This window comes from Camponotus vicinus, unplaced genomic scaffold (genome assembly GCF_025532165.1).
Source record: "Camponotus vicinus isolate PSW18456_S1 unplaced genomic scaffold, iyCamVici1.0 SCAF_10, whole genome shotgun sequence".
Taxonomy (NCBI): domain Eukaryota; kingdom Metazoa; phylum Arthropoda; class Insecta; order Hymenoptera; family Formicidae; genus Camponotus; species Camponotus vicinus.
Genome location: NW_028141946.1, coordinates 15718822 through 15746237, shown reverse-complemented (window position 1 = coordinate 15746237; position 27416 = coordinate 15718822). Strand labels below are relative to the sequence as shown.

General features: G+C 33.0%; 2 protein-coding genes, 1 long non-coding RNA gene and 1 pseudogene across 10 annotated transcripts in view; 2 read left to right on the top strand and 2 right to left on the bottom strand.

The window, feature by feature from the left end:
• Window positions 1-201: 201 nt before the first annotated feature.
• LOC145960502 (uncharacterized) lies at window positions 202-10723 on the top strand. Its single transcript, XM_083080016.1, has 4 exons — window positions 202-285; window positions 898-1016; window positions 8076-8468; window positions 8586-10723. Exons 2-4 carry the CDS (start codon window positions 1002-1004, stop codon window positions 8847-8849), a joined length of 672 nt encoding a protein of 223 aa, XP_082936142.1. The 5' UTR covers window positions 202-285; window positions 898-1001; the 3' UTR covers window positions 8850-10723.
• A 448-nt stretch (window positions 10724-11171) lies between these two features.
• Window positions 11172-13011, bottom strand: LOC145960144 (mitochondrial inner membrane protease ATP23 homolog; annotated as a pseudogene). The gene is made up of 5 exons (XR_014435266.1): window positions 12986-13011; window positions 12236-12255; window positions 12039-12109; window positions 11619-11845; window positions 11172-11509 (listed from the first exon to the last, which is right to left on the bottom strand). The product of XR_014435266.1 is annotated as a mitochondrial inner membrane protease ATP23 homolog (transcript).
• Window positions 13012-13015: 4 nt separating this feature from the next.
• LOC145960772 (uncharacterized) overlaps window positions 13016-27416 on the bottom strand; it is a 64463-nt gene continuing 50062 nt past the window's right edge. For 2 of the 7 annotated variants that reach the window (XM_083080470.1, XM_083080469.1), the window contains exons 2-7: window positions 22918-23769; window positions 22712-22751; window positions 22470-22614; window positions 22235-22394; window positions 21909-22140; window positions 13016-14324 (exon numbers count right to left, since the gene is read on the bottom strand). In XM_083080470.1, the coding sequence (XP_082936596.1) occupies window positions 14132-14324; window positions 21909-22140; window positions 22235-22394; window positions 22470-22614; window positions 22712-22751; window positions 22918-22921 (774 nt within the window). In that variant the 5' untranslated portion in view covers window positions 22922-23769 and the 3' untranslated portion in view covers window positions 13016-14131. The other 5 variants (XM_083080467.1, XM_083080473.1, XM_083080472.1 and 2 more) reach the window with 5 other exon arrangements.
• Window positions 19503-21081, top strand: LOC145960773 (uncharacterized). The gene is made up of 3 exons (XR_014435462.1): window positions 19503-19829; window positions 20257-20606; window positions 20679-21081. It is a non-coding gene; the product is annotated as an uncharacterized LOC145960773 (long non-coding RNA).

Here is a 27416-nt window from a genome sequence, read left to right as displayed (position 1 = left end):
GCAATGATGAGGCAAGGTAAGACAAGGCAAGGCAAGGCAAGATAAGGCACAGCAAGGGAGTCGGCCCCTCCGTGCGACGGGGGGCCCCCCTACTTGCCCCCTACTCGCCCCCTACACCGGGGTCCCAACACCGTTCAAGAATCGTCTTATTAGAGGCCCATGCTATATAAACCCAACGTGCCGGCATGCCGAGCAGTTACATACCGACTTTATTCACAGTCGTGCGACGGAGAGTGTGACAACAACAACAATACAACAACAATAACGACGACAATCGCATATTCTGTTCGTATATACATACGTGTGCTAACATAATCCCGCAGCTTGTCTCGTCTGTGAATACCCCCCCGAGAAAACTACCACACCCCCGGTGATATTTCATTTTGGCATTTTCGGTGATGCATCGTCACCGATCCTCGGGATCAATATTGCATCCTTCTTTTTATTGAGAATTTTTTTATTTTTCAATCAGTGTACTTTCTTTCGATTCTTTCGTTGTTGTGTTTTGAAAAACATCGAGATACTATCAGCATCAAACTTTGATAGCGGATGATACTTATGTGCGCGTTATCATTGTTGCAAAAAAAAAAGATTGGAAACGTAACGCTAATTTAATACTTTTAATATCAATAAATTTTCAAATAGCTTAGAGCTTACATATAACGGGATACATATAAAACGCATAATCTTTAACAGACGAGAGATGATATATTGTAAAAAGAGTCACTGTTAATAATGTGAAAATAATCGCCGTTCTCGCGGCATATGCCCTTTTCCATCGCGCATTCATATTTTCGCTTACGATCGTAAAATGTCTCTCGTGTCTATCTTCTTTTGCATAGCAAAAATCGCCGACCTCCCCTCAGTAGAGTGCTAACTTGAACAACTTTTTCGCAGTGCGCGTTGATTGTCCTCTAAAGGGTTGTTGTTTCACCGCTAACGGGTACGCGAGTTAGCGTGGTTCCAGCACGTCGACTTGCATCACTTAGTGTGGCCGCAAAATGTACTATCTACAGGTGAGATGAAGAAGAAAATTCAGCCTCTTCTCATACCTGCATTATTCATTCATTATATCGCAAAGTTAGTTATGCGAGATCGCGAGCTTCTCTCATATTGTGACGAATCCGCGTTATTTAGTAGGTGTAAGACGTTGCATCAGGGCTCGTTTCCGCCCACGTGTCCTGCGTCAGGATTAGCAATCAAGTAATAGAAATGCCGTCAGTTTGAAAAATCGCACAAGTAGAATTTTGCAAGTAATCTCGCGTGATGAAAGAGAATCCGTCGAATCAATCGACGAACCGGAAGTATGAATTATGGAGAGGCATCGTACGCGGCTCTTGCTTTATTGTTTACAGCCGTCTCTCCTCGTTCATTATAATTACAAACGGCGGTTTATGGTAATCTATCGCATTAAAAGTCAGCGTGGTAATTTATCGATTTGATAAAAATGTCGGCATACTTGAAACAGAAGCAGACAGCGTTACTCGTGCGTGATAGTACAAGTTCATTGATACACACGAGACATTTCAATTCCTAGTTCCCTGAGTATGAATTACCGCGACCACCGTTCGATTAACTTTGATCGAACATCGATAAAAGTATAAATATGTGTAAATGTGCAATACACGGACATACACGAGGAACTTGTTTTGCCGTATCTCTCGCGTGGTCGATTAGACAAGATTGCTCTTCCTCTTTGCCCGACGCGATCTTTATGTCGTTTGTAAAACTCCGCTACGATTCAATCCCAAAGAGAGGATTTCGATAAAACGTCTTTGTTAAATCACTTACAGCTGTCGCTCGTGTAATTCTCGCTTGATTAATCTCTTATCCGCGGCAAATCGATGATCGATTGTAAAATACTGTTCGAAAATAGCTAAGTTGTCGCGCGAATTACAACTCGACATTTCATTTTCAACAAATTTTGTTCGCGTGAGAAGAGGATATCTATTCGCTCCAAGTGTTTCTCGGGAAATATTGCTACCCATACAGCACAGAACATTGTTGTAATATTGCAGCAATATTGCAGTAATATTGTAATATTGTTGTAACATTGCAGCAATATTACAATATTGCTGCAAAAGTTGCTAAAACGACTATTGTAATATTGTTGTAACATTGCAGCAATATTGTAATATTGCTGCAATGTTACAACAATATTACAATAGTCGTTTTAGCAACTTTTCCCGACTTTAATCCCTTCGGAAGCCAGTCTACATTCATCGATAAGAGAACATCTTCTTTGTGGGTCGCAATCTAGCCCGCGTAAAGCAATGCGTGGGAAGAAGAACTTCCCGTACAGCACAGAACATTGTTGTAACATTACAGCAATATTGCAGCAATATTGTAATATTGTTGTAATATTACAGCAATATTGCAGTAATATTGTAATATTGTTGTAACATTGCAGCAATATTACAATATTGCTGCAATATTACTGCAATGTTACAACAATATTACAATAGTCGTTTTAGCAACTTTTCCCGATTTTAATCCCTTCGGAAGCCAGTCTACATTCATCGATAAGAAGACATCTTCTTTGTGGGTCGCAATCTAGCCCGATAAAGCAATGCATGGGAAGAAGAACTTCCCATACAGCACAGAACATTGTTGTAACATTACAGCAATATTGCAGCAATATTGCTGTAATGTTACAACAATGTTCTGTGCTGTATGGGAAGTTCTTCTTCCCACGCATTATTACAATATTGCTGCAATGTTACAACAATATTACAATATTACTGAAATATTGCTGTAATATTACAACAATATTACAATATTGCTGCAATATTGCTGTAATGTTACAACAATGTTCTGTGCTGTACGGGAAGTTCTTCTTCCCACGCATTGCTTTACGCGGGCTAGATTGCGACCCACAAAGAAGATGTTCTCTTATCGATGAATGTAGACTGGCTTCCGAAGGGATTAAAGTCGGGAAAAGTCGCTAAAACGCGGCTCGAGCAATTCGAGTGTCATTGTTACAGCGCGTCCCTCATTATTTCTTATTAAATATGAAGAAAAGCGATTACAACAATGGTCGGTGATATCATCGCGAGGCATAATATAAACGTCAGTGCGCGCCCACGCGACGCGTTGTATCGCGGGATGATTTAAAGGACGCGCAATGACACTGTATAGTCGCGCGACGCATATCGGCATCGATAAATCGAGGTGCTTGCAATCGCATTTATCAATATCCATAATGTAACTTCTCCACATTTCGATCGATCACTGAAGCGAAGTCGCCTCGCACAGCCGCGGGCGCAGCCTCTTTACACAGGCTCCCTCCCTTTCCACTCCCGTATTTATACTTTATATTTAATGCATAAATACATACACACACATACACATACCCTTCTCTCTCGCACCGATCGTTGCATTCTCGAAGTACAGGGTTAAGAGCATAATACAAAGGTCTTTACTGTCGCAATAGAGCACAGCTCGCCTGCCGCTTCTCTCCCAGAGAGAGAGAGAAAGATAGAGAACATGAGTTGCCGTAACCAACACTTCGCCAACATTTATTGATTCGGTCTGCTCCTCTTTCACATCGATTTTCTTTCAACGGTGCCGCGTGAGAGTTAATTGCGGCGACGAATCGCGCGTATCAATCGCGAATTGTTATTACGTCGGAGAAAAAATTATAGGAGTCCCGCGGCGCTTATCGTATGCGAAATCGCGAACATTTATGTCTTTAGTTTCTTGAAGACGCAAGCGAACGTTTCTTCACATTCGTGCGTTTTCCTGTCATTTTATTTATCGAAAAATTGTAGCAATAATCTTAATCGCTAATGTGTAAATAATGGAGATGTACTTTATACATGAGAGAAAAAGTAACAATGATAAAACAAAATGTAATTTATACAAATTTCTTGAATGCAATCTGATAGTTGATATCGTTAATCATTGCACAAAAGAAGTGTCAATCAATTAATAGTTACATTATTTTTTTCTCTTCTGACTTGTTACACGTGTCTTTTAAATAGATATTGTAATTTGTATAAAATCCAATTTACAAATTCCTCGAGTACAACCTGATGATCGGTTGATATCGTTAATCAATTGCAAAGCAATTAATAATTATATTACCTTATTATTTGTCTTTTTTCTTTACTTATATATTTTATAATTTTTCTTGGTCCAAGTAAATAGTTACGTTATTATAGTCAGTCGCGTAATCAGTCATAAAAGATTTTCTAATAAATTTTTCAGATAGCATTGATATCGATGATTATTTCTCTTCTACGTGATTAATAAAATTCAAATATATAAAAATAACGTCATTCATAAAATCCGATCAACGCTAATTAAATTTCATGCAAAACCTAAATCTCGAATTAATTTACTTCAAATATATAAAATATTTCTCATAACTTTTTTTTCTGTTACAAGTTACAAAATAATATTATGTGAATTAATACACACACACACACACACACACACACACACATATATATATATACAGGGTGATTCATATAAAGTGACCGATGTGAATATTAGCTAAAGTTGCAGAGCTATGAAAATATTTTTATATCAAAAGATGTTCAACACAGAGGGGGACATCGTATGGTATAAACGATATTTTTATAGATGAAGGCATTAAGGAGATTTCAAGATCAACTTAATTTTTTTAAATGGAACCCCCTATTTTTTATTACATATTCTTGTAGCTCATCTCGAGAGCTTTCTAAAACACTATAATTAAGTTAGTTTTCATTAAGTACTTTCCGAGTTATGAGACCTGAATTCATTTCTTAATTTTACATAAACCGTAAAATATCTTGTAAAATATTCATTTTTCGATTATCTTACCTTAATACTTTTACGTACAAAATAATGAGAGGAATCAATTGGTGTAAAGAAAATATATAGTTGTTTCGAAGAAAAAATATGAAATTTGCAATTAACAATTACATATTTTTTCTTCGAAACAACTATATATTTTCTTTACACCAATTGATTCCTCTCATTATTTTGTACGTAAAAGTATTAAGGTAAGATAATCGAAAAATGAATATTTTACAAGATATTTTACGGTTTATGTAAAATTAAGAAATGATTTCAAGCCTCATAACTCGGAAAGTACTTAATGAAAACTAACTTAATTATAGTGTTTTAGAAAGCTCTCGAGATGGGCTACAAGAATATGTAATAAAAAATAGGGGGTTCCATTTAAAAAAATTAAGTTGATCTTGAAATATCCTTAATGCCTTCATCTATAAAAATATCGTTTGTACCATACGATGTCCCCCTCTGTGTCAAACATCTTTTGGTAGAAACATTTTTTCATAGCTTTTCAACTTTGGCTAATATTCACATCGGTCACTTTATATGAATCACCCTGTATATATATATATATATAGTATATATATATATATATATATATATATATATATATATAGTATAACTGTGCGATAGAAATATCAACATCGCGATACTTTTAAACGCTAAAATTAAATCAAATGTTTATAATCTTCATATTAATTATAGGTATGGATTTTAATATAAAATTATCGCAGAAAAAGAAAATCACATTTAATTTATAGCCTCAATTTTCAATGATTTATTAAACTAACAAGTAATAATATTGACAGGAAGACATTGAGGACGATAGATAAAAAATTTTTTTATCCATTCGACACACGTTTCACAAATAATTATTTCCATCAATCTCATCAAAAGTCATAATACGCGAGATATGTTGCACCGAGGAAAAAATATTTTCCCGACGTCTTGACATATTAAATATCAAGCTATCAGCGGTAACAGAAGACACGCTTGATTTATTAAAATTACACGCTCATAATACGACTCGCGAAACGACTCGCATTTGTAACTGATAAGCGCTTAATCGCGACATAAATGTCATCCACGGGAACGATTGTTCACCGATATTTAACACCGGATCTCTGAAAGTTGAGGAGTGTCCGTTCGCGTGGAAATGTGCCGGGCATAAATCGAATAAAAGTATTCTATTGTATTAGATATATAGCATTGCGATGGAATCAAAGCTTGACGGAAACTCATGTATCCGGCTATTATACCTCCCCCCCCATTAACCCTAATAAACCTACTATTTTGATCTATTTCTATAATATTCATATACAAAAAGTTTAGACATTTCTTACGACAGAAAATATAAATAAAAATATATAATATTTTGTTTGTAATTATATGTTGTCTCTATTAAAAAAATATACTGCCTGTGTGTCATAAAATATTAATAAAATAAAATGATAAAAAGGTCTTACTATTTAATATCTTTTATAAAATATTAAATATTAAGATTAATAAAAAAAAAATTAAAAATAATATTAATAATAATATTAGGATATGAAAAGCTCTGAAGAATATAAGCAAAGCGACAAAATTGAAATTCTGCGTATAATACAAGTACATGCGATGCATAATTAAAATTGCAGATGTAAAATCCATAAATGCGCCGATTGTCAATACGCGTCTACGCTGATGGCACTAAACTGTCATCAGGTTTGCGACATCGTGGCGGCTTATTACATGCGTTCTCATATAGCTGGACCTGGACGATTTCTCGAAATGTCGACTGCTGACATATGTTCCGATTATAAAAACACGTCTTCGTCTTGCGCATTCATATTGCAAATGACGCGATGAGCCTGCATCGAGCGTCGCGAAATAAAGTAATGGCCATGTTTATAACTCGAATGTGTATTATCACATTTGAAAGCGTAACGCATTATCTCGATTTCATTTCCATTTATTCGGGAAATATGAAATTTGTGATTTAAGAACGTCGAGTAAAACTCTTCCATTGAAGTTTGGCAATATATCTTCTAAATAAATGCAGTAATGTAGCACACACAATAATTAATGAGTAATAAATATTAAAACAAAAGATAGATCGACAAGAAAGAAGATTTATTATGCGAAATTATGAATCCCCCTAATCTCTGAAATCTCGGAGAATTCACACGACTTTCTCTCGCGCGTGTAGTATAGTCAAGTGTGTAACTCCGTTCCAAGTCCTTCAAATTAATAAAAAATTACATATCATATCGTAAGAAAGGTGTTTCTGCCCCTTGCTCTTTAATAGTCACGGTGAAGAATATGTTATCTATTTATTTACGATCGAAAACCTCATAAAATACGAAGCTGATAACACAGGTCTACAAGATTTTGTTGTTGGGCAGCTGGGGGTCATTTCCGAAGTAATTTTCTGCGTAGAATCCGAATTCGAGGTCAGAATTGGCCCATCACGTCAGGATTTTGAGATATTTGAGGTTATATACTCGAAAAATGGATTTTTGGGCTACTTTTAAATCAGATTCCAGATCAGCGACCCCAAAAATCCATGTTTTCAGTTCTCAGTTCAAATTTGAACGAAATTAAAATTTTTGTCCACCATATTGGATCCGCTATCTTGAATTTTCAAAATCTGATTTCAGATTCTCCATCAAACCCATATATACAGTTTTCAGTCTAGGTTTTCAGGTTTATAGTTCAAAGTTTACAGGTTTAATGTGAATGCTCATGAGATTGTTGGACTATAACGGCGCAGGATTTGAAATTCATCATGTCATCTTAAAATGGCCGTAACTTTGCAAGGAAAAATCGTAAATGACCATTCGACAGCTCATTTTGAAGGGAAAGAGTAGTACTAAATGATGCAATTAGAAGAAAAGAGCTAAAAAATTTTGTGCGTCCTGTACATAACCTCAAAAGTAGCCCAAAAAGCCATTTTTCGAGTATATAACCTCAAATATCTCAAAATCCTGACGTGATGGGCCAATTCTGACCTCGGATTCGGATTCTACGCAGAAAATTACTTCGGAAATGACCCCCAGCTGCCCAACAACAATCATGACCCCATTTTTTGTAGACCTGTGTAATGTTTGATTTAAAAAGAACCTCGACATTCTTCTCTATTTTTCCTTTATTACAAGAAACTTTATTGATATATACAATATATTGGATGATTAAAAGCTTCTTCAGCTTAATCGAGTCAATCTTATCGACGCGAGTCCCTTTATTGAGAGTACGCCGTAATTTCTTTCGCTCGGAGAGCGTGTTTCTCAGCAATCCCGACTTCTCCTGCGCAGCTGGCCGTGCTCTGCGTGACGGTGGCCAATGTTATTGGTGATCTACCACCGGGCACGCGGCGCAACACATATCTGCCGCCAGAGCCGACGAAGGGTGGCTACTCGTACAACAAGCCGCCAGTGCAATTTCCGAAGCCCACGCCGACCTTCCCTGGATCGAGACCGACGTCGAGCTTCCCCGGACCTAGACCGACGCCCAGTGTTCCCAGACCGACGCCAACTTACCTCGAGCCTAGACCGACGCCGACCTACGGTGTGCCCAGGCCGACGCCGACCTATGGTGTGCCCAGACCGACGCCGACTTATAGCGTACCCAGGCCGACCCCCACATCTGGTTATCCGACCTATACCGGCCAAGGGACTGGTACCAGTAGGAATACTATCGAGCCTGCTGTAAGTAATACCAAATGAAATAATTTGATAAATACTTGAAGAAAGAATTTTATATTATTCTAAATACTTAATCATGTCTCATCTAACTTTTTAATTGATGTATCTCTCGCTGTACAGCACGACCATCATCATCACGAACCCGGCATGCCCTTCGACTTCAATTACGCCGTGAAGGAAGACGCTTTCGGCAACGATTATTCCCACAACGCTATTAGCGATGGCGATATCGTTCGCGGCGAATATAGAGTGCAACTTCCGGACGGCAGGACGCAAATTGTGCGATACACAGCTGATTGGCAGCACGGCTTCAGCGCACAGGTGTCTTATGACGGGAATCCCCGCTATGACATATCTCGGCCGGGAGACTTTCGAGGCTACTAGTTTTAGCGTCGAGACTAGGGTTGTCAATTTCCGTCAAATCAAAAGAGACTATAGCACAATGAATCGTTATACTCTATGTAACGACATTCTAAAAAAAACCCATTAGAGGTAACAAAAAAAGGACGTATTGTGAAAGAAAAATGCTTATGTAGCTTACATAGAGGACAAGTGCTTGTTATATATTTCTTATATCAATAACAGTATGCATGTTTCAAAATTGGCGAAAAGTTTATGTAGCGTTATTTCTTACGAAATTTTGAATGAATTTTTTCCTAGTGAAAATGTCGAAGAGTAGACTATTATCTTTCACAATTCTCCAAATTTGATCATTTGATATCTAAATATTCAAATTAAAATTCCGTCAAAGTTTACCTTTACTCAAACAATAATCTAAACATTTATTTGCATTTCTGAATTTTAATTACGCGCGTACCCAAACAGCACAAGATATCCTCAGGATGATCCTGAATATATCCTAAAAATCCTTGGGATATACGCGGGATTTATTCAGGATATAATATAAAGCCAAACAGCTCAGGATATTTTTTGGATCTCTTAAGAGAGTCCTGCGGAACTGTAGGAGATATTTTAAGGATATCCTTTTGTGTTCCTTATCTAGACAGCACAAGATATCTTCAGGATCATAAAACAGCTCAGGATTTTTTGGATCTCTTAAGGAAGTCCTGCGTGGCTATAAGAGATATTTTAAGGATATCTTTTTATGTTCCTCATTACATCCCAAATTAGTTCAGAAAATATGTAATTGATATACTATATATATATATGCTATTTGAAGGATTAATTTAGATTATATGCAGCATATATTTTCAGGATTATTTAAGAAGAAATTTAAAAAATTATATATATGCGTTGCATATACAAACATATATTCAGCATATAAACTGTCAAATCAAGCAACGCGATATAAAATATGGGAAAAAATATGCTGGATATAACCTAAATTAATCCTGAAAATAGCATATAAAGCACCTCAACAGTATATTCTGGACCAATTTAGGATGTATTGTAGACATTTCAAGAATTATAAGATTTCCTATGGACATTCTGCAAATATCTTTAGGACTTTGAAATAGAATCTCCTGAGGATATATCTAGGCTTTATGTGAGGCGCTTATTTACTATTCCTCAGGACATCCTCAGAATGTATGAGGACTACAAACAGATATCCTCAGGATATCTCCTATATCCGTGCAGGATGTCCTTAGGAGATCCAAAAGACGTCCGTGTGCTGTTTGAGTACGTGTGAGCTTTAATAATACTTTTAATACTTATAATTCGAAAACGATTAATATTATTATTCTTGTAGATTTATTCCTAATATAAATTTTATTTAAGAAATAACAATATTCTTTCTGCTAATTTTGGGGCAAATTGTTTATCAGCACGAATCAATCCCCTCTTCTCCTTTGTTTTCTTAGACTTTTAAATATAATAATAATATTGTAATTATCTGCGTTATTTAATTTGTGTTATACAATCATTATTATATCTTTATTTTGATAACAAATATTTACAGATTAGTTCATCATAAAAGATTGAATCACGCTGACCTATATTAAACTTCCTATATGATTGTATAATAAAATCATGTTTATGTTTAGCTTTGTGATAAAAATTATACAAGATGAAAGGAAATAGAGAACATAGAGAAAATAGAAAATAGATGTATAATATTCTTCATTTATGTTTTTCTGCTTTATTCTGCACACTAAAACTTGTTTTATCTTCAGTATTTGAAATCTCGAAATCAATGAAGATTCTTTAAATAATGTTAGTATAGACAATTACTACAGATTAAGACTATATATATAAAATTAATTTGCGATTGAATTATGTAATGAGGCGATATACTCAAGAAGAAAATTTTATATTATAATAAAATTTAAAATAATACTAATGTTCTCTTTCTTTGAAATTGCCGATTTATATAACTAGAAATATTTCTATAATCAACCCTAGTTTCGATTGAAATACATATAATAAAATATAAATTAAAAGAAATACTCAATTAAAATGTCAAATGCTTTTAATAAAGTCTATACCATCCATATTAAATGTATGATGTGTAAATATGATGTCAAATTTCCAATGACTATTATTCACTTGATTATTAATGAAGTTGTACACACAAATTAATTAGATCATTATAGATTCCGAAGTTTTTATTCATACCATATAGTAAAAAGTAATTGTAATATGGTATTATTGTTATATACTGTCTTAACTTACAATTTTAATTATTTAACTTTAAATTTACTAAATGTTTGTTAAAAATTAATGACCGTAAATAAAGTAGAATTTTTGTCATATAATATTGGTTTATTAATAAGTATAAATATCAGTAAATATTATCAGTAATATTATCAAACAGATTGTGTGTGTGTACATATATTTCCAATCTAATTGACTAATTTGTGTATTCTCTAGACACAATTTTTGTAAAGTTTAACAATTATACCCGTATAGATGTACTTCTGCATATGCTCTCGGCATATCATCTGAATTCCTACGAATTCTTCTACCAATTAGTTTTAGATCATTGTAGCATTTTGTAAATACTCTTTCTATGCATCTGCTACCTCTTCTGATACTGTGTGTACTGCCATTATTGACATTTTAGCTTTATGTTTCACACAATTCTGGAAAAATAACATATTACACATAAATATATATTATAAATTAAAAATACGCACATATAAAGACGAATGTATCATCCTTTTTTAAAATCAATATTTTAAAACAATTTACCTGATGCATTGCTTTTATATTAGTAAAAGACGAATCGCCTTGTAGCGTTGAACTTGTAAATGATTACAATGACCGACATTTGCTGCTCTGATTTCTGTACAGACTAGATGATCGATATTTTTCATATCTAATTTATTACGACAATAGTCAAACATGAATCATTTCATGTAACAGAACACCGTAAACTATGTTTTCACTGCGCACCATGACCTTTGACAAATAACTACCTAAAAAAGAAATCAATTTTATTCTTTACATGTATACAATATATAATAATACATAATAAACTTGTAAAATCTTAATTAAAAACACATGCTTTTTACATAATAAGTGGCATAATAAAACATTTCATGAACAAAAATATACAATATAAAATAATTTTTAATTAAATAACTTTAATAAATAACTAAATATACTCACTTAATTTAATTCGGAATCATATCCACCAGTTACAAGTGGACTGCATAGTTCAGAGATACATCGATGTATATCTATTTCATTGAAACATTATTCATTAATGATTTTTCTATACTACAATGAAACAAATGATCATAGATTTATATAATTAAATTCAAATAATAAGCTACAAACCATCCAGAACTCTTCAGTGCTCTTACCATTAATTTTACTATAGAACCTATAAGAAAATATATAAAATAATAAATTAAAGAACAATTCTTTTTATCAAAAGACACAAAATAATAAATTAAAGAACAATTCTTTTTATCAAAAGACACAAAATAATAAATTAAAGAACAATTCTTTTTATCAAAAGACACAAAATAATAAATTAAAAAACAATTTTTTTTTATCAAAAAAATAAACGTACACATTTTTATATTTATTTCAAAATTTAATGAATATTAAATACATAAATATATTAAATTTTTCTTTATAGAAAATTCTTAGATATCTTAAAATATTCTTTAGATATGTTTAAAACAATAAAACATTATTTTACACTTGTAAGAGCATGAAAATAAAAAGTTTATATCTTTACTCTTTTCATTTCACCCTTGTGCATAGATAAGGGATATCGTACTATCTTTTATGCATCTATGAACATTGTCTTCGAATTTGGCTTTATCTATCGACTCTCGTCCCCCAGCTCCAATTAACATATTAAACCAGCTACGCTTTTGTTTAGCTCTTCTCCTTTCGAAAAACATATCAGATCCTCATAAACCGTTGTTGCACGCGAATTATCCGCGATGACTGCTTCTTTGCTAGAATCATCTTCGTTTCTCTTTCCATCATCTGACTTTTCATTCTTCACTGTCATTCATTGAACTATAGAACTAACTGGAATGAGCGCTTGTGACGTCCCGCCATCTTAAACTTACTAGATTTAGTCACGATTCGCTTACCCATCTTGCTCTTTTACTATACCCATGGAATAAGAATGAATATTCAATTCTATTACTTATAATTCAATTTTTTACTCACTATTATTAATCATATTACTATTAATGTTAATTTTAATATATGCATATACGAATTCTAACATTTAATATATTGATTATAACAATTGCTTACCGTTCTTATTCTATACGATTATTTAGCCTGCTAATTAAATATGTACTCCCTCAATTAATATATAATGAGGACTTTATATGCACGCTAAAGTTTAAATTTAGACTTTAACCAAATGCGACCGAAAATAAATAATTTAGGTAATAACAAGTAAAGCATTTCAAGGGAATTGTTGAATTGACCTTAAATACGAATAACTACGAATATATTTAAATACTTTGAAATACTTTATTTAAAATTCATTATGGAATCATAACCAGTGGAAATGACTTTCTCTATACGATATAACTTAAAATTAACTATTAAATCTATTCTAACTAAATTGAGCCGTAAATTTCTGAACCTTTTTCTAAAATATAAAGGAAGTTATACATATAAAATGATTCTGTAATCCTAACACCGTTAATGATAGATATTAAATACTAAATTAAGAGCGCATAGTTTGACGCGTGAGGTGATCTAAGAGGAAGTCATAAATATATCAAGCATTGATTTACCAGAGATGTCAACAGACATCTCCGATGAATTCACATATTACTCTTTGATCACCGCCGCGCTTCTATGAAAGAGATATGTCAAAACAATTGACAAGTAATTCGGTGGTGCTTCCGAGGATGACGTAGCCCGACGTAGGGATCATCTTACTCAAGGATTCCTACGGCTAAGAGATCACGCAAGGAACAAAGAAATCACCAGTATATAAACCCCGGATTTTAAGCGCGAGCATTCATTTGTTCATTACTAATTAGCCAGTAAGACAGACTCGCTGTTAGTCGTTATTTTCGTAATCACTTTGTCACTATTTTTTACTATTCGTTAACCACTCGTTATAATTAAAAACCAACACTTTGTCCAGCAAAAATTCAAATAAAGAAGTTGTAATTGTGCAAATTCACTGTGTCAATTCTTGAAGACTCCCCCAGTGAGAAATGACAAGTCGGATAGACGTTTGTTAGACGTCTAAGATGTTTAATAAACGTCTATTGGACATCTATTAAACGTCTTAGACGTCTATTCGACTTATCATTTCTCACTGGGCCCAGACCTTGCGTAGACGAAGGCGAGCGAGACCAGCAGAAATCGACATCTGAGTGGTAAGTACAAGATTCTTTTACGCCTGTATATTTAATATCCTTAAGATAATATTCACCTCCCTCGCATTCACAACATTTCCTGAAACAAGATATTGAGGATTAAATAAATAATTATACTGTCAAGCACTAGTACGTCGCTGGCAGTATTCCTTCATCTTACTCCAGCATAAGATTTATTATAATTTATTGTTTTATTCTGAAAAGCGTCAAGCCAAATATTAATTAGAATTCCACATATCGTCCTCATCAATTGAGCGTCGTTTCTTCCCTTCTCTGAAGATTCCCCTATCTCCGGGCATCCTCTGTTATGCCGGAGACATCCACACCCTCCTACTTTTATTCCTAAAATTCATTACTACATTTTAGCCAAACCCAGGTCTCCATCGTCTCCGGGCATCCACTGTCATGCCGGAGGCATCCGACATCCTAATTCAATTCGTTTAACCGACGCTTCGTTGAATATATCAAGCGATATTTGGATCTGCATGAGTTTTCTAACATTATTATCGGCATAAACGTCTTTCCTTATACCAGAGTATAGCATCTTAGCGATGCCGTACTAAGACATTATTATCCATTTCCCCATTCTTCCGTCGCTGCCGGGCATCCACTGTTATGCCGGAAGCATCCCAAGTTCCTTGCCCTTATACACAAATTCCGCTATTATAACTTTATTCTGCCCTCAAGTTCCATCGTCCCCGGGCATCCACTGTCATGCCGGAGACATCCACATATCCTTATAATCTACTCCTTCATTGACGTTTTAGTTAAACTAAAATTACAGAATAAATGTATAATGTGTTAATGTACATTGACGCTGATTCAGTCAATAATAATAATAAGAATAAATCAAATACCAATTTCCCTAACCGATACTATAATCTACCTGCCTGAAGGAATATATATATATATATATTTCCCTTAATATTACCTCCTTAAATGGTAAAACCACAATCAGAATTTAAAAGGAAAAAGCATAGAACAGGGAAAGTAACCCGTGAATATCGTGACGCTTCCCGATTCCGTCGAATCAAGAGATTAAAATTGAACTCAAGACAATCTCGTCAAATCAGATAAAAGGGTTTTTCTTCCAGAAAGTTTTATCTCAGTTTTAAGGAATAAGGCTAAATTCCTCTTTTACTTACCGGAAAATTTTACTTCACAGAAATTTCGCCAAGTAGTTACCTCAAACATAGAATTTGACTCTTTCTATAACTACTATTTGAAAATTATACAATATAAGGATACGAAAACCCTTCATTAAAATCAATAGATCTGATAATCCAATTAAAATCTCAGTCACCGGGAAATCAACGTGAAATAGAGAATTACTTACAGACTCTTCAATGAAGCCTTCTTGTAACGATAAAGATTTTTTCGCCTTAACAGACGACGAGCAAGCTCGAATTCTTGAAATACTCTTGGAATTCATAGATCAATATCTCGCAGGTAATATCGATATCGACCAGTTAATAGATTTGATAGAAAATATCGAAATTCCATTTTTATAAATACCTTTTACATATATATATATTTCAAGAGTCACGATTCATTTAACATCATCCCATTATAGAGTTTCGCGGTTTTCTTATATTTTCCGTAATCGATAAGTCAGATCCTCGCTCTCGGCATCCCCAAGGTATAGCCGGTGTAAGCAGGTTGCCTTGAAAACAAAGAGAGCGCACTTTTCTCTGGAACTGAGGCATCTAGGGGAAAAGTTGGTCACTGAGACGTGACACGCTCCTTTGTTACGAGCCGAGCCTGCCTGTGCGACGAAGGCCATCGCTATTTGGAATCGCTTTCTCTGTTACACTAACATGCTATAGTATATTTCTCCTATAGTTTCATGACGTACTATCTGTGCCCATACCTTAGTCAGTATATGTTCGAACAATGAATATATAAAAAATATTATTGTAATGAAATGGATTATTTAAGGAAATATAATGACGACAATAAACGAAATAAAATAATGCTTTATTTTGCTAAATTTTTGGTGAAAAAAGTCTGTACACAACTTTAATGCACAGATGTATATTTTTAGCTAAGGTAATACATGAAAAAGAGAGACGGCAATACCAAATAGATACTGTCTCCCTCGGCTCGAGGTCACCGGGCAATAACAAAGGTAGCGCTCGTTCCAGTTAGTTCTATAGTTCAATGCTGTCATTGTTACGCAAAATAGAAAACCAATGTGATACGAATAAATCAATATAAATAAATATCAATCGCACTATACAACTTATATTATCAGTCAAATATTCACGTATTAATACACGACTTTGTGCCTCGTGCGGGTTTATTTCCACAGACTTCTATATATACTAGACTGCTAACTCCTTATATATAAGACGACTTCGATTTTATGTACAAATCACAGATAGGTATATAAAGGTATTCTATTCTGCGCATGCGCTCTGCGATAACGCATGTTTATATGTATATACATACGCAAGCTAGGTTAAGTATATGATATATATCTATATCGATGGTATCTGCGCATGTGCAGAATAAGTCACGTTAGTACATAAAATGTGAGGACATTTTATATAAGCAAAATATGGGGAGTTAGCAGTCTAGTTATATTAGAAGTCTGTGTTTATTTCCCAACTTTGTGAGGTTATAACAAGCTATGGGACTGTTCTTTTTAGCTGCACTACTGCACTAGTGCAATTAGTTAGAGTGAAAGAAAGTATATTTGTCTCTTTCTAACTTATTAGCCCTATATCATACACTTCACACATTGAATAAAGAATACCTAGGAAGGAGCATGAAACGAAAATTCAACGGTTTATTTACATTGGGTGCCGTCACATGCGGCGTAACTTGCGTATTCTAGTAACTTTTAATTGAAGTTACGTCATTTCGAAAGTCGGCTTTCACATGGGACGTATTGTGCGGAATGCGTAACAAATACAACCAATTGTAGATTAGATTTTCCGTTGTACACTCTAATGGAAATGCTAAGAAGATTTGCGATTGGTCTTCGTCTAGCGTCTAGCTAGCGCCAGATTATGCCCGTTTTCGCGAATCGTGATGCGTAATTCGTATAAAGCTAGCGCCAGACTATGCGTTGTCACGTCTCAGTGACCAACTTTTCCCCTAGATGCCTCAGTTCCAGAGAAAAGTGCGCTCTCTTTATTTTCAAGGCAATCTGCTTACACCGGCTATACCTTGGGGATGCCGAGAGCGAGGATCTGACTTATCGATTACGGAAAAATATAAGAAAGCCGCGAAACTCTATAATGAGATAATGTTAAATGAGTCGTGACTATTGAAATATATATATATATATATATATATATATATATATGTATATGTAAAAGGTATCTATTAAAATGGGATTTCGATATTTTCTATCAAATCCATTAACTGGTCGATATCGATATTACCTGCGATATATTGATCTATGAATTCCAAGAGTATATCGAGAATTCTCTCTCTCTCTCTCGAGCTTGCTCATCGTCTGTTAAGGCGAAAAAATTTTTATCGTTGCAAGAAGGCCTCATTGTAGAGTCAGTAAGTAACTCCCCACACAGCACATTCTACTAAATGGAAACGAAAAAATGTCTTTTTTAAGTTATCTTTTCGACAAAGCAAAAAGATGTCTTTATGGATATCTTTCCGCTTTGTCGAAAAAGACAACATAAAAAGGACATCTTATCGTCATCTTTTTTTAGTTGCTTTTCCGGTAAAGCAAAAAATGTGTGTTAAAAATCTTTCCGACCACCCATACAGCACAACAAGATTGCAGAAACATTGTGGCAACGTTTTATCGCAATATTGCAACGTTGCATAAACGTTATAAAACGTTGCTGCAAGATTACAGCAAGGTTGCAACAACTGTAAAATGTCCGCTTTCAGAAATATTAATACCGAACGTTGTAGTAATATTGCAGTAAAATATATATGTAATATTACTTTAGAAATGTACCAGTATACGATCGGATTGAATTTTTTCTGCCTAATATTTTTCGCGTGAATTTATGTACATTTTTTCTTTAGCAAACTATCCGCTGTTACTATCGGTCTTAAAGCGCATCTCAAGGTGAAGCGAGAATAGCAATCACATAAAATTTAATTATATAATTGTACTAGTTTAGCTTTAGCTTGAGATTACATTTTAAGACCGACAATAACGGCGAATTTGCTAAGGAAAAAATAATATACATAAATTCACGCGAAAAATATTGGGCACAAAAAATTATACAATTATTTTACATACACTCGATACCAAAATATTTTAATACGTGCAATAAATGAATTATTTTCCATTTACCCATTCAATGAAGAAAAATCTGTTTAATATTCTGAATCCTAACGAAGGATCTAGATTATTAAACAAATAATTTGTTTAATAATCTAGATCCCTCATTAGGATTCAGAATATTAAATAAATCAAGTCAGTTTATCAGAAATTTAACTGACAAGACAAGAAATATAATTACTACATTAGTCCTTATATCCACTTTAGATGAAAATTCGAATACGAGTTAGTTAAGTTTGGTGTCGCCACATAGCGGCAAGTAAAGAAACACATATTATACATTTTCCATATGTTAAAATGCTGCAACATTGCCAAAGTAATATTACAAAATAATGTCTCTGCAATACTTCTGCAGCATTACACTGCTATGTGCAATGTTGTAACATTGCAGCAATGTTGATGCAAGCTTCTGTGCTGTATAGGCAATTACAACCCAGACAGCACACAAATATCCGAAGGACATCCATAAGATGATCATTAAGGATATTGAGGATATCCACAGATGATCCGTTTTACGTTCTTCGGACATTCAGTGGACGTCCGTGGTATATCTGTTTATGAAATTGGTGGATATGCTTTAATCCCTAAATAATAATATAATTTATCTATTTCATATAAAATTTTACATAAAAACTTCATATAAAAATTTTATTTATAATTTATACTCGCATATTGCACTTTACATTTTAAATAAGTAATGAACGGATTATTTTCGTTTATTTGCCGGACATTTACTTGTCCGACTTATAAAATCAATTTAATATCTGAAACTCTTGCATTGAGATCAGAAATTAAATTGAACAGTATATTTTTAATCTTATTTGTTACTCTTTGCAAACTTTATATAATTCTCATAACTAAAACTTAAATACGAGAAAGATAGCGCATCGCACGTCGCATAGCGGTAAACGAACGAACTAACACATCCTTGCGTGCTTGCGCGAAACTTTGACGTCCAAGATCGGACATTTTGTGGACGTCCAAATATTGGCCGTTAACGGATGTCCCGAATCGGCTGTACGATGAACGGTCATTTCATGTCCATGGACGTGCGGACGTAAAATGGACATAAAATGAATGTCCATAGAATGTCCTGTGCTGTCTGGGAAAAAGTTATTATTTTATATTATTAATTTATTATTTATATTTTGCATCAAAACTCATATCTCGTTCGAAAATATAAAATCATATCATGCTGATAAAGTAGAATCCGTTCGTAGCCCGTGAACCAATTAACCTCTTCAAATTGCGAGTTGCGAGTTACGAGTCGCTGTGCTCAACCTCTTTGTGTCCGACTCTGTGAGAAGAAAGCACGAGGTAAAAGGAATAGAATTTTAATCTAACATAATCTTCTTTTTTACGTGTATAATTATGTACAAATATTACATAATAAATAAATAAAAATGTGATTTCATACATTTGTTATAATATTTCTTACTCAAATTGATTAATTTTTCGTAAAATTAGATATTTTAAAGTTTGAGGTTATTTTGGAAGGAAAAATTTCTTATTAAATTATTTGATAAACATTGCATAAAAAAATATATTAATCAATATTTGCTAGATTTCAATTTACTCTATTAATGTTAATCAAGCTTAATTCTGAAATTTTTACTTGCTCATTATAAGTTCATTAACAAAATCTTTATGATTGCATTACTTATTATATTTTAAACTTTAATACTTTTCTTAATTTTTTATATTTGTATTTTAGAGTCTTAATATTTCTTATCGTTTTTTCTAGATTATGTCATAGACATCTTTCCGTTACAAGTTCTGCTTCTCTCTACGCAGCAATATATGCTGATACTTTACTGTGCATTGTACTTTGTATTCGTGGTCCTGTATGCGTCTTTCTTCTTCTGCTCAGTTAAGGGAACAATATTACAGTTGAAGGAACAATACAATTATTTCGAGATAAGTTTTTTCTCTTATATAATATATTTCTCAAATGAATCAATAAATTATTGATTGTAAAGTATTTTATGTTTGTCTAATTTTTTTAATTTGTAAAATTGTTGGTAGCGCACACATGGGAAGGTCAACGTAAAACAGAAGGAATTAAAAACACGGCTTTTGCGAATATTATCATAGGTAATTGCATAAATTTATTTAATACAACTAATTTTTGAAATATGTTTGTTTTATAATAAAAATTTTTTACAGGCACTATTTCAATCATATATAGTTCATCGAGTTATTACGGCTTAAAAAATAAATTTGCAGAATGACTACGAAGAGCAGGAGATAGATACAGATACCATCAAAAAAAATTATGTCATACATAATACTTTTGTCATGACTTTGGCGAGTACCAAAATTAAAAAAACTAACTTTAAATGTTTAAAGTTTATAAATGTTTAAGTTTAAAGTTTATAAAGTTTATAGTTTATAGGTCAAGTTGAATGTATATAATTTTCTTTTTTATGTAATGCTCGACCTTTCATTAGACATTTTATTATCAGTTACTCATTAGACATTTTATTAATCAGTTACTCTTACATTATGCGCTGTTATGTAGCACGAGGAATACCTCTATAAATATATTTAATAAATTCTGTAAATATTATATTTTGTATATTTTATTATAAGCTATAATTAAGACGAACACATACCGAAAAATAAGTCTTAGAAATGACTAATAAATATCTAAAAGAGATCTTTAAAGCAACTAAAAAGATGTCTAAAAGAAGTCTTAAAGACTACTAAAGGATGTTCATGAATAGCCACGTTTTAATTATCTTATGGACAGACTAATATGTCACTGAAAGCGGGTCATGAGACTGCTTTTAGTCTTCTTTCCGTCGACTTAACGATATCACTAAAAGATGTCTGTGACAAAAATATGTCCAGTTTTAGTAGTACATTTAGACGACTTGGTGCTGTATGGGTCTCTATTTCACACTGATTCTCCGATAACTGAGATTTTAATTGAGTTATCAGATCTATTGATTTTAATGAAGGGTTTTCAATCGTATATTTATTTTTTATAGTTTCCAAATAGTAGTTATAGAAACCCATACAGCACAGAAGCTTGCATCAACATTGCTGCAATGTTACAATATTGCTCACTGCAGTGTAATGTTGCAGAAATAATGCAGAGACATTATTTTGTAATATTACTTTGGCAATGTTACAGTAACGTTTTAACATAGCGAAAAAAACGTTTTTGTACATTAATTGCAGCATTTTAATTGGAATGTGTAATTATATTTAAAGGAAGTGTTCCGTTAGCATGCATCTCGAAAGGATATCAGCACTCATATCGACCGGTGCTTAGAAATTTTCATTGTCATTAACAAATCAGGAAGGTTGTGTTCAATCGGGACATAAACAGAACAAAATAGAATAAATGCACATACACAAAACTATGCATTTCAGTATCTATTAACTAACCTGTAAAAATGTTCACGTATATCTTCGTTAACCTCCGTTCGTGTTTCCTCTGGCCGCTCATCGCTCCATAAGTCACGGTCGATTCTTCTTCCTTCACGATTCATTGTCCGGGTGTGTGGATTACACATCCTGTGTCTCAGCCTCTCTTTTGCCGTCTGGAGAGCTTCCCGAAACTGTACTTGGAATTCCGACCGAGTGGGTTTTTGAAAATGCTGGTTGGAACATACAGCTTCTAAAAAAAAAAAACGCAAGCAAAACATTATTAGTACCGAGACACGTAATAATAATTACAACAGTTATGTGTAAGAAAATGAAAAAGATTTTACCATAAATACCCATAGTAAGGCGAGCGTTATATAAAGGTCGTCCTTCCTCCCGGCCCAACCAAGTAAACGACGGTATTAAGGCATCTTCAATAGCTTCCTTGAAGCAAAGATTTATTGCTTCCTTTAAATTGAAGCTACCGATATATATTAAATAATTGACCTAAAACAAAGTAAGTCGAAATTATAAATAAAATATCATATAAATATTATGAAGAGCGTTTTTCGTTTCACTTACAGCGTCAGAATAATCTTTCTCGTTGATCCTTTCAAATCTATCCATCTCTGTTAATGTTGATATTGGAAAAATATCTGGCTTTTGTGATGGGTAACGGCGATTCTGCACGCATTTCAAAATTCTTTCCAATAAAGTATTCATTCTTCTACAAATAAAAGATAAATCAATTATCAGTATTGTCGAAAATGTTATAACAGAGATGTCACATGTATTAATAAGTACGATACACATCTGACACTTACTTCAGTTCTGCCCCCCACACGTTCACAATTGTGCGTCCTTCTGCAAAGACATGTATTGAGGTAAGTATTACTGTATTTTTATTATTACGTAAAATCTCTCTCTCTCTCTCTCTCTCTCTCTCTCTCTCTGTCAACAATTCTTAAATGTATTTATGCTCTTATTAAAAATGTATAATTACTTATTTTATGCACTTATATAAATTTACCCATTGTCTATTGTGTCTGCGTGTATATGTTGACCACGAGCTGATCTTCGGTGATTTTGTAGGATGTCATCCTGGGGAAACAATGTTTTCGTATTGTCCTAAAACTCAGATAATATATCATTACTATATATTGTTTTTCCAGTTTCTATATGTGATATATAATTGTGTGTAGGATTTATATTGGACGTCTGTGAAATTTTTGGGACAGAAATGTTATGGCGTGGATATGTTTTAATTGCGTTTGGTGTAAAATTTGTGTGTGTTAGATTGTTTGTGTCGTATAATTGAACGTTTGTGTGTGAATGTAGTTGAATGTCTGTGTTTGTTTGACTATTCATGTCGTGTTCAATATCTGTGTGTGATTGAATAGCTGTATATGCTGGACTATTTATTCCACTGTATACTTGAAAGTTTTTTTGTGGTTGAAGATTTGTGTATGTTTTATCATTCATGTTCATATCGTATGCTTACATGTGTGTGTACGATTCAGTATCTGTATGTGTTTGATTCCTAATTTCGCTGTATAATTGATTATTGTTTGGTGGTTGAATGACTGTGTGTAGTTCAACGTTTGTGAATTGGTCATTTGTATGTTTTGGAATGTGTGTGTGTGTGTGTGTGTGTGTGTATAAGATGTTTGATTTTGTTTGAGTGTATGTGATTGAGAAGAAATAATTTGTTTCATTATCCATATTTTGCGCAGCCCTCCTCAAATCGTTGATGTCCTTATCGATGTCTTCGGCAGTTGCTGATGCGGTCCTCCTTCGTTTCGGACTTTCTTCGGAAGAAGTCGTCTGGTAGCGCAATGGTTTCGAAATGATGCGCTTCGGTCGCTCTTCCATCTCCAAGTTTCTATAAATTAAACATATTAGTAAGTCATAAATTTTTTATAATACATAACGGATGTATCTTGTACTAACTCTAGTCAAATATATGAAAAATAAGTTTCTCAATGAATTCATTAAGATGTAATTTTCGTAATAAAGTTAAATATTTGTTAATTATTTCCTATGAGGTTTAAAAGACAAGCAATATTATACAGTATTCATTATTCTTATTTATTTTTCTCAAAAGGTAGCTTATAAATGCATTTTCTTTTATTTCACTATACATTGCAATATTGGCAAAAAGAGTATAAATATATTAGAATGGAAAAAATTTTATGTAATAATTCTTACCGTTCCACAAAAATATTTTATGCATTAACTCCATTGTCAAAATTTTTTTGCAAATCAACATGTTTATGTATTTTTATCGCTTCAAATGAACTGCAATCTATTTACAAAATGCTTCCCAATATCAAATACAATTTTACAGATTTTTTTGTCAAGAGATGTTATAAGATATTTAAAAAAGAGAAATTCGAACACCAAAGTGAGTTATTAAGCAAATTATTATGAAGAACATAATACAACGAGATATAGACACAATATTATCTATTCAAGGAAAAAGTAATAGAGGAGGCAATATATAATATCACATAAGAGAGTGACAAAGTTAGAAAGTAAACGAGAGAAAAATATGGAAGAAAGATGTAAATGTGGAAGAAAAAGAGAACACACGTGGCAGTCCCTGCAAGTAAATATTACAAGTTTGGAACATAGACACATCTTACATCTTCTTGCCTTGTATAATAACAGCGACGGTGTATTGCGACATTTCTGAATATTTTTCTCCACTGTCACTATCATCCGTCCATGTGCTGTTGAAAAAAGGCATCCTAATATTTTGCATGGACTTGATCTAAAAAAACATAAAAAAAGGTTCGCTGTTTAACATGGCACACTTACATCTGAAAAACCGAAGATACTAACGTCATGAATTTATAAAAATCTTTTCACACCCAAACAGAAGTAGCTATTAATTCACAACAATGTTAAAGACGATATAGATCGAGCCGAGCCATCACGGAAGATACAATTGTCATGTACATCTATACCCTAATCTATACTCTGATAATATATTTTTAAATTTTACAGTATTGAAGACAATTGCTATTATTATTATACGGCACACATACACGAACAGACGAATCAACATCATGATTATTGCTTGTTCCATAAACACTCCTATCTCTGCTGGAAAACTGTTGGAGAGATATAGTTCCTACAATATTTTTCCTGAAAATTGACACATTATTTTCATAAAAAAAATATGGAAAAGAATCTGAACAACTATCTTATATTGTCGATAAGATGAAGAAGACTGTGAAAGTTAAAAGTATGAAATGTTGCACCAAAGATTTTTACTTCTATGTAAACAAATTTTTGTAGCGCAAGTTTTGCAAAACTTAATTTGTTGATGACAATCCTCGTGCAAAAACGTGTATACTTCATTTGTGAGAATGAACACATCATAATGACCTTCATGAGATATCTCAGAAGTTTCACACTTAGAACAAGACTGACAAGACACATGGCGACAATAATTCAGATTAAAAGCTCAAGCTGTAAAACATTTTAATCGTTTGGTATTATATGTATATATATATATATATATATATATATATATATATATATATATACTGTGTGTTAAAAGAGTCTGGACACGGTCGAATATCTCGATAAGGAAAAGTTTTACTAGAAAGTGTTTCAGACAAAAGTTGTATGGCTTCGAGGGGGACATAAAATGGTGTCATTAGTTTGATCTTAAAGAGTCACCTGAAGGTCACCTCCAACTTTTTAAATGGGACACCCTATATATTTTTGCATATTCTTGTAGCTCATCTCAAGAGCTTTCCAAAATACTATAATTAAGTTAGTTTTCATTAAGTACTTTCCGAGTTATGAGGCTTGAAATCATTTCTTAATTTTACATAAACCGTAAAATATTTTGTAAAATATTCATTTTTCGATTACCTTACCTTAATACTTTTATGTACAAAATAATGAGAGAAATCAATTGGTGTAAAGAAAAAAACATAGTTGTTTCGAAGAAAAAATATGTAATTTGCAATTAACAATTACATATTTTTTCTTAAAAATAACTATGTATTTTCTTTACACCAATTGATTCCTCTCATTATTTTGTACATAAAAGTATTAAGGTAAGATAATCGAGAAATGAATATTTTACAAAATATTTTACGGTTTATGTAAAATTAAGAAATGATTTCAAGCCTCATAACTCGGAAAGTACTTAACGAAAACGAACTTAATTATAGTGTTTTGGAAAGCTCTCGAGATGAGCTACAAGAATATGTAAAACCATATAGGGTGTCCCATTTAAAAAGTTGAAGGTGACCTTCACGTGACTTTCAAATAACTCTTCAAGATCAAACCAATGGTACCGTGTTATGTCTCCCTCGAAGCCATACAACTTTTGTCTGAAACACTTTCTAGTAAAACTCTTCCTTATCGAGATATTCGACCGTGTCCAGACTTTTCTTACACCGAGTATATATACAGTGATGGGAAAAAGTTCCGGAACGGTTGAATATTTCATAAACTATGCACTTTAGAAAGAAATGTTTCTGACAAAAGTTGTATGGCTTGAAGGGCGCCATAAGATGGCGTCATTGGTTTGACCTTGAAAAGTCGTTTGAAGGTCACGTGAAGGTCACCTTCAATTTCTTAAATGGAACCCCCTATTTTTTGTTACTTATTCTTGTAGCTTATCTCGAGAGCTTTCCAAAACACTATAATAAAGTATTTCTTCATTGAGTACTTTTCGAGTTATGAGGCTTGAAATAATTTTTTAATTTTACATAAACCATAAAATATCTAGTAAAATATTCATTTTTCGATTATCTTACCTTAATACTTTTATGTACAAAATAATGAGAGGAATCAATTGGTGTAAAGAAAAAACATAGTTGTTTCGAAGAAAAAATATGTAATTTGCAATTAACAATTACATATTTTTTCTTAAAAATAACTATGTATTTTCTTTACACCAATTGATTCCTCTCATTATTTTGTACATAAAAGTATTAAGGTAAGATAATCGAAAAATGAATATTTTACCAGATATTTTATGGTTTATGTAAAATTAAGAAATTATTTCAAGCCTCATAACTCAAAAAGTACTCAATGAAGAAATACTTTATTATAGTGTTTTGGAAAGCTCTCGAGATAAGCTACAAGAATAAGTAACAAAAAATAGGGGGTTCCATTTAAGAAATTGAAGGTGACCTTCACGTGACCTTCAAACGACTTTTCAAGATCAAACCAATGACGCCATCTTATGGCCCCCTTCAAGCCATACAACTTTTGTCTGAAACATTTCTTTCTAAAGTGCATAGTTTATGAAATATTCAACCGTTCCGGAACTTTTTCCCATCACTGTATATATATATATATATATATATATCTATATATATATATATATATAAGAATTGTTTCAATCCTGTCAATTCAAAAGTTAACTTTAGAATGATTAAAAAAGACATAAACGGTAAGTCTCATGTACATGCATATAAAATATAAAATGTATTAATTAAGTTTGAAATGTAAGTAAAATAATTAACAGAACATATGATTGACAAATACAATGATGGA

Excerpts from the sequence above, each read along its gene's own strand:
- LOC145960502 (XM_083080016.1), top strand. Across the intron at positions 8,469-8,585 it reads GGAATACTATCGAGCCTGCT|CACGACCATCATCATCACGA; the intron begins GTAAGTAATACC and ends CTCGCTGTACAG.